At 35.9% G+C, this 8,609-nt stretch overlaps 1 protein-coding gene across 2 annotated transcripts; it reads left to right on the forward strand.

Annotated features, from left to right (window-relative positions):
* The first annotated feature begins 529 nt into the window (after positions 1-529).
* LOC113323903 lies at positions 530-3,615 on the forward strand. Of its 2 annotated transcripts, none has more exons than XM_026572252.1 (7): positions 530-713; positions 926-1,018; positions 1,147-1,650; positions 1,742-1,894; positions 2,010-2,186; positions 2,337-2,782; positions 2,866-3,615. In XM_026572252.1, the coding sequence occupies exons 1-7, from the start codon at positions 551-553 to the stop codon at positions 3,196-3,198; spliced, it is 1,869 nt and encodes a 622-aa protein (XP_026428037.1). In that variant the 5' UTR covers positions 530-550; the 3' UTR covers positions 3,199-3,615. The 2 variants fall into 2 exon arrangements, with proteins under 2 accessions (XP_026428037.1, XP_026428038.1); XM_026572253.1 differs by having other exon boundaries at positions 1,748-1,894.
* The last annotated feature ends 4,994 nt before the right edge of the window (positions 3,616-8,609 follow it).

The raw sequence follows: 8,609 nt of genomic DNA on the forward strand, positions 1-8,609 counted from the left end.
ATACGCGATGGTCTTCGCTTTTCCTTGGATGACCTTTACTATGCTGACATCATTAAGTACTCCTACATGTATTTTGCTCAAACTGCAACTCAAAAGTGCAAGTCAATATATTTTTATGAATTAATAAAGAAAAAGGACTGATAAGGTGAAATATCCCTTTAAACACTTGATGCTCACTTCATTGTCTCCCAAATGTTTCTCCTTTTTATTTATCAATCATTAAAGATTTGACATTAATGGTAATGTTGATAATTAAGAAAGTATTTAACATTGGTAAATACTGCGTTTTACAAGCAAAATATCAATATACAGATCCGTCAGGGTAGTTATTAAATTATCTGTTGAGTATAAAAATAAATTCAGCCGATCACTGTGGTATAATGGTGAAGTTTTTTCATAATGATATCAATGACTTAATACGAAACTTGTCATTTACGGAATCCATGTTTGTTACTCTTTGCACACATGATATATAGTCACCCCATCTCCTCTCTTTTATCTATGAAACTTCTCCTCTATATCCCCCATCATAAAAACCTCTTACATCGCAATGTCTGCTAAAGAAATAGGTGATAATCGACCGAACGAAGAAATGACAGAGATTAAAGAGTTACTTAAAGTACTCGTTCAATCTCAAGCACAACAAGCAAATACTCAAAATCAAATGCTAGAGGTATTAAGAAGCATTGACATTGCTAGTAATAAACAAACAGGTATAATTTACCATTCGTTTTGTGATTCCATACTCGTTAAATTGGAGAAAGTAAACCTAGGTTATATTATATCTCAAAAATTGTCAAATTATTGATCTGAAAACGTAAAGATCAAATTAATGTCAAATGAAATTCACACATATGCATGATTTGGTATGATAACGTTTTTCCGTTATGGTTGAGTTTTAATTTTCAAAATATGTGTGATGTAGAAAAAGTAACCGTCAAAAATAGTAGTGACAATTCAAAAGGGATCACAAAGGAATCTGGTGGTGATGGGAAAGAAAATCAGCCACCAAAAGTCGGTAAGCTATGTTTGGAAAATTACCAGAGTCTTTTGCATCAAATGATCATAGATGGAATTTTGATATTTCCTCTTAGATAAGGTATTAATCCTTTTTTTTTTTTGGTTTCTGGGTGTCGTGTTCTGAAGAGGAAGTAATTCGCAAAGCGGAATACTACCCGGATAGAAACGATCTATTATTGAAAGGTGACTGCGAAAAGACGATCGAGTATCTTAAAAGCAATAAAGAAGCTCTTACGCAAGGAGTAACACGTAGATCACATACAGTGTTACATATAGCTATATACGACGAGAGAGGGATGAAGCTTATTGAGGAGATTGTGAAACTGATGCCACCAGCATTACTCGAATACAGAGCTGGGGTATATAATTGCACAGCACTTCATTACGCTGCCCAGTATGGAAATTTAGAAGCTGTTGTATTATTGGTAATTAAGAATCCGAGGTTGCCTCTGCTACGTGATAAAAGAGGATTAACACCACTAGTTATAGCTCTTCAAAATGTTTCAATTTACCAGAAGGAGGTAGTTGAGTATCTTTACTCTGTAACTAAAGACGTGGTAGACGGAAGTCCATTCTTGGGAGTTGAGGGTGCTTCTACTTTATGCGAATTAATTCAGGCCCATTTCTATGGTGGGTTGGCAAAACAAACCAGTTTTACTATTCCATTCGTACATGTTGCTTATATGACAAGTTAATTCGTTATATATGTTTTCGTACGTAGATATAGCACTCTGCCTAGTCATGAAGTTTCCCACACTGGCTACGACGAAATCAAATAGATTTGGTATGTGCGGATTGGAGATGATGGTTCGGAGGCCCTTTGCATTCCAAAGTGGCGCTAAGCTGACATGGTGGCACAACCTCATTTATTCGTGTAATTTTCATTTTAGTAATTGATATCATTTTTTTTTGGTACTTGTGTCTAAGTTGATTATTTATTTAAAATGCTTTTGTTCATATATAAAATTAATCTAACTGTAAATGTGCAGTAATTCAAGTGGATATGAAAACTACATGTATCCAATCAGTGGAACCAGCTGAATGCACCATTAGAGACGAAGAGAACCCTGATCCAGAAAACATAGATTCCAACAAAATACAAGAAAGCTCAAAAGTCCCCTCATCAACTATTTATAAAGGGCCCATTATATCCTACTTAACACGCGGTATTTCCCTTGTGATATTACTTTTGTCTTTAACTTTTTGAAGTGCTTGATTAATCAAAGATCGAAGACCACGGGACAGTTTTGGTTTTACTTAGACCTTAAATGTCAAGGGCTTATATTGATGGCAGCTTCGTTTGACTCTTATTTTAGCGATTGGCATCGAACATCTATATAACCAAAAGCTGGTGCACCAACAAGCAAATGCATTGATTAAGCAAATAATAGGAGAAATCTGCAAGTCAAATACTACATTATTAAACTTTTTGAGGAATAATCGAAACATCATGAAGAGAGCTATAAAGCATGGTATCATAGAATTTGTAGCGGAGTGCATCGAAAAGAATAATGATCTCATTTTTTATAAGATACCAGTGGAAAACATGTTACAAATGGCTATTACAGAACGGAAGGAAATGATAGTCACTTTCATATGTAAAACCGCTGACAGACTTGGAGGTAAGAATTATCTAGTTTCTAAAAGAGATGCGGACACCAATACCATTTTGCATTGCGCTGCCAAGCTAGCGCCTTTAGCTCAACTCAGTCTTGTCTCGGGTGCAGCGCTCCAAATGCAACGAGAAATGCAATGGTATAAGGTAAAGGTCATAATTACATTTCATAGTAACAAGTAAAAAAAAATTCTGATTAATTACCTCTGCCAAAATTTCATATCATGCAGGGGATAAAAAGTATCTTACGTGAAAGTGATCGGTACACGAGAAATGAAAATGGAGATACAGCTAAATTTATATTTACCGAGGCACACAAGGATTTAGTGAAAGAAGGACGAGATTGGTTGAAAGATACATCTGGATCGTGCATGATAGTTGGTGCCTTAATTGCAACTGTAGCATTTGCAGCTGCTTTCACTGTTCCAGGAGGTAACATCAGTGAAAGTAACAACGCTATGAACGGCACCCCAATTTTTTTGGGACAGTCTTCATTCACTGTGTTTGCAGTATCAGATGCCTTAGCTCTATTTCTTCGATCACATCCGTGCTCATGTTCTTAGCAATATATACTTCGAGATTTGCCGAAGGAGATTTTCTAAAGTCTCTACCACAAAAGTTAATATTCGGTCTTGCAACTCTCTTTATATCTATGGTGGCTATATTGGTAGCTTTCGGCGCATCACTGCTTATAGTCGTTGGAAGCAGATTTGGGCAGGCCTTAATTCCAATAACCTTGTTTGGTTGTTGTCCATTGGCCCTCTTTGCATGGTTGCAATTGCCATTGTTTGTTGAAATGGTACGTACTACATATTGGGGTGGTCTCTTTAAGAAACATGCATTTGTCGATATTTCCTCTCAGAACAAATCGAGGAAAAAGATAAAGAACAATTAACAACAAAAAGGTGGATTCGTTGATGAACCGAGCTAGAAAAAAAGTAATCGAATGGTTCTGTGTGACAGTAACTCTAAGTAAGTTACTAATGAGTAATAAGAGTGTAAATCTTTAAAGTGTCGCATATTTTTCATTTTTATTAGAAGAAACAAATTATTGTGCATACGTCTTCAATTTGGTCGTGTCTGCAGTAATTCTCCCGTCCCTTTAAAAGACTGCTACCTCTCATCAGGTTGACATAGTCAGACATGGCAGAAGAAATCAATGATTGAACATTGGACTCTATATTTCTTTTCTTATAACTTTCCTCATATATAACCTGACTAAATTGGGGCCTATGCCCATTAATTTGGACCTACGAACAAAAAAGATCATTGAAAAAAAAAAAAAAGCCCTTATCTAATTATTTTAAAAGATGGCTAGTTTACCCGAAGCGTGGTTAGCATCCTTCATTCGTTGTACACTATTTTGAATTATTTTCAATCTATGAGAAATATTAGACAAATATTTTGACAACTAATTTTGTATTGCAGGTGGTAACATATTTCTTATCGTCATGGGCATCCTAATACCGACCGGAATAGCCACTTATCAGAATTAGTAATGTGCTACATTATTTTAAGAACTAAAGGCTTTTTCTATGGTCGTGGTACTGAAGCAACCAGCTGGTCCAACTCATCAGAATTAGTCACCATTGCCACCAGTTTAGATGGTTCTGCAATACACTCCTTGCCCACGATAGTTATTGGTGAGAGTGGAAGATTGCTCATTCCAGACAATGACATTTGTTCTATATGTCTGTCAGAGTATCAACCAAAAGAGACAGTAAAGACAATGCCGACATGTAATCACTGTTTCCACGTTCATTGTATTGATGTTTGGCTGCTTTTGAATTCAACATGTGTAGAATACAATGTATATGATCTGGTCCATGTATAATCCATACATATAGTCGTTTATTTGTACAGAGTCCATTGTAATATTAAGTCCAATAAGCTCAATATATAAACTAGCTTCTGACATTCTAATAGGGTTAAGAGAGCTTATACAATTGTTCATCGTATTGATGTTTGGCTGCTTTTAAATTCAAAATGTGTAGAATACAATCCAATGTATATGATCTGGTCCATGTATAGTACATACATATAGTTAGTTTATTTGTAAAGAGTCCATTGTAATATTAAGTCCAATAAGCTGAATATATAAACTAGCCTCTGACATCCTAATAGGGTTAAGAGAGCTTATACAATTGTTCATGATACCAAGAGCTAGAACGATCTCTCCAAAACCCTAACCTCAAAAACAATCCTTTTCAAAACCCTAGACTGCGCTGTTTCATCATGTCTTCATCATCTCAATCATCTTCATCTTCTTTTATTTCTTCTTCTAGCACCATGCACTACGGGAAAAATCATCATTGACGACACAAGATAAGAGTTGCAGTACCTCTACGACAACTCCATTTCATGCATTGTGGAACGGGGGTATTGTAGAAAGTCCAAGTTTTTCTACAATGGTTGACAAGTGTTGTAAAGGGTGATGTGATTCATGGTTCGACAATAGTTTGTCAATGTTGTGATTCTCTTTCGATTTTTTTTTGATAACCTAACACAACTCTTGCTTGTATTGTAGAACCATCGTGGACAACATAAGTAGCATATCGTAGAAACATATGCAACAACAATTACCAGTATTATGAATAATATTTGAACAACACTTGTATGAATTGTCGAACTATCTTGGACAACACAAACTAATGTTGTAAAGTAACTGTTTCACAATATCTATCTTATGTAGTTGAAAACCTTTTCACGATGTCTATTAGTATTGTGAATACTCCTCTCACTACACTTCCTTGAGTTGTATAACTATTCTGAACAACACCTGCTGATGTTGCAAGATTGCATTTTACAATGATTGCGGTATGAAGTAGAAATTGTTAACACAACACTTACTAGTATTGTGAATATTATAGTCAGTACACTTGTTAGCATTGTAGAACATTTGTTTTTACAATTATTGTCATGGGTAGCAGAAATTGTTAACACAACACTTATCAGTATTGTGAATATTACAGTTAGTACACTTGTTGGCATTGTAGAAGTACCTTGATACAACTATACTATGTGTAGTAGGACTATCTTGGACAACACACAGTTATGATTGTAAATAAACTATTTTACAATACTTGTGAATAAGATCAAACCCATATTTCAGAATGTATATTTCACTTTTGTCACTACTATTTGTAAAATGTAAAGAAACAACTAGATTAAACTGAAATGTAAATAAACAATTGGATTAAACTGAAAGATTCATTCAAATTAAACCAAACCCAAAGTTAAAGCATTCACATACCAATGTGATATACACAAAACATACAAAAAAGTAGCAGTGATATGTTTGTTACCAAAAGTTAAGTCTCCAAAAAGATCACAGAAGATTAAGAAGTCTATTGGTAGATTATTCTATCTTTGGGCCATGTGATAAAATTTGAAACATCATCATGAACAGTTCTGACTTCTGAAGTAGCTTGGTAGACAAGAGCATCATCCACATAAGAAACCTTCACACATACAGTGTAGGATCCAAGACCGATTGGTTTTCCATGTATCTTCTTACTTGGATCTGTTTCAGCAATTTCATCCTATGCAACCACCTCGTCCTCCTTGTACCAGCTTAACAACTTGCAAACTTGGAATCTCTTTGGCACTTGAACCTCATTTTGTTTCCTGACATGACTTGGAGTGGTATCAGTTGAGACTCTTTCATTACAGATACCATTTCTGCTAGTGCTAGCCTCATGATTGTTGCTGGGACTTAACATGTGAGAGGGTAAGACTCCATTGCAGACACATTTTGATTTCGCTCCCTATATTAAGACCAATGAGCAGTATGAGGGGCATTATCGAGTTTGAGTTTATCAAGAAAAGGAGACCTAATAAAAGACAAGTTAAATTCTCACCTCTAGCTGCACCACTCGATCACTCAATGCTTTATAGGATTCTTGACACTCTTTAATCATCATCTTATAGTGGGACTACGCAACAACCTTTTTACGTGTCGCTCCAAAACCAATTCCTTTAAGTCTCCCTTTAGTTTTCTTGTCCTCACCAAAGGCCTTTGCAAGAATATCATCTGTCACGAATGATCCACAATCATCATGATACTTTTCTCGAGCTTTTTCAAGTTTTTCCTGTGTAAGCGTGTAAAGCATCAGATATTTTTGACTTTTTCAAGCACACACAAATAAAACAAAGTAACATGAGAAGATTTCTTACCAAAGCTTCTACAACACCAGGATGTGGTTTCTTTCCTTTGCGCTGTTTATGACCAACTTTCCAGATTATAGCTCTATCAATCTCTTTGGTTGTGTTTTGCTCTTTTTACTGCCAAATAAATGTATCAATACATGAGTCATGAAGAATAGCATAACAACATGGTATTATCTCAGAATATTTCTAAGATAAAACTTTGTAGAGAACTTCAAACAATTATATTTTTAACGATGCAATAGCTTTCACATGGTGAATATCAAGACTGTAGAACATACCAATTTCACCTCCAATCGGGCGTAACCTTCTCGACTTATGGTATGTGGGGTGGTGTGTTTTGAACGATTTTCTTGCATTTTTATTCTTCTAACCTGAATAAAAAAGTAAAAAATTATTTGACAGACTTTAAAGTTTTTAATACAAATATATAGGCATTCTATATAATAGAAATTACTTACTCTGAATTCAATAGAGTCTACATGTTTCACAATCTCTTCCCACTCCCTAACTGTCATGGTCCTGGGCATGAACTTCTCCAGCCGTTTCTTTTGTTCTTCCCCTTGTAGCCGATCCAAAGCGTCGAGTACCAAACCAGCTTTCCTTGACCTTGCTTCTCTAAGATAAGTTCCCATCTTGATGAAATAACAGTCTTTGTAATACTCAGGCACAATGAATCGGTTCTACAAATAAATTTAAATAATTGAATTAGAATACGCTATGAATTAAATAATTACTGACTATGACTTAAATAATTATTGACGAATGAAAAGAGTTAAAGAGTTACAATTGCGAACCGAGACTATCTTCCATATGTTTTCTTTGGCTTCATAAGGGACAAGTCTCCAATCCTTGTACGTTAATGGAAGTTTCCGAACAAGCACCCCTAGCACACTGGAAAGTTGCAAAGATGGATCACCAATCGGTTGTTCATTAGCGTTGAAGGAAATTTTTCTTTTCGGATCAGCAGAATCTAACTTCAGTGCATACATCTGGGTTGGACCACGTGGAACATATTTTCTTTTCTTCGCTTCTTTTCCTTCTTCACCTTCCTCATTATCATCATTACCATTATCATTTTCTTCTTCCAATTCAGGCTCATCACCATTACCATTATCATTCTCTTCTTCCACATCAGGCTCCACATGATCAGAGTTATCCTCTTCCACAGCTTCCTCCTCCTCTTCCTCTTCTTCTTCATCTTGAAAATCTGCGAGAGTGTCGTGTGGATCCCTAAGTTGAACATTCATACATGGGCCTGTGCTGCTTGTGTCAAGTTTTCGCTTTACATTCTTTCGCCCCACTCCAGATTTTTCAGTATCTCCTTCAGAGCTTTTTGATTGGGACTTTGTAGGTGGTCTGTGAATGTTTAGCACTTTCAGATTGCACATTCTTCTTCCTAGTAGCCTGTCTCTTTTTAGTTGGTGATGACATTTTAGCACTTTCAGGTTGTCGAAGATGCTTTGGAGTTGTTGCGCATTTAGTTAGAGAAAAAACAACAACATTTGGTTCTAACTTCTTGTTCCTTTGTGATGATCGCCTACTTCCAGGTGAAAGAGATGTTTCTGCGGACTTGGTTTGAGTCGGGGTTTGCAGCTTTGAAGTGAGTGAAGCACTTTCAGTTGGGGACTGTTGAGTGTTCTTCTTGTTTTTCATCTGCAGAAAGTGTAGCTTAGTTAAAATGAGAAGGTAAGTAGTTTGTTGTGAAATTGAGATGAAAAGTCTTTACCTTTATCGCAAACTTCTTGTTCCTTGGTGATGATCGCCTACATTCAGGTGGAAGGGATGGTTCTGCAGTTGGAGAACC

The sequence above is a fragment of the Papaver somniferum genome, chromosome 11, assembly GCF_003573695.1.
Source record: "Papaver somniferum cultivar HN1 chromosome 11, ASM357369v1, whole genome shotgun sequence".
In the NCBI taxonomy this organism is placed as follows: Eukaryota; Viridiplantae; Streptophyta; class Magnoliopsida; order Ranunculales; family Papaveraceae; genus Papaver; species Papaver somniferum.

Coding starts and splice junctions, on each gene's coding strand:
- LOC113323903 (XM_026572252.1), top strand. CDS start 551: ATGTCTGCTAAAGAAATAGGTGATAATCGACCGAACGAAGAAATGACA. Junction 1,019..1,146: donor AAATCAGCCACCAAAAGTCG/GTAAGCTATGTT, acceptor CGTGTTCTGAAG/AGGAAGTAATTCGCAAAGCG. Junction 1,895..2,009: donor GCACAACCTCATTTATTCGT/GTAATTTTCATT, acceptor GTAAATGTGCAG/TAATTCAAGTGGATATGAAA.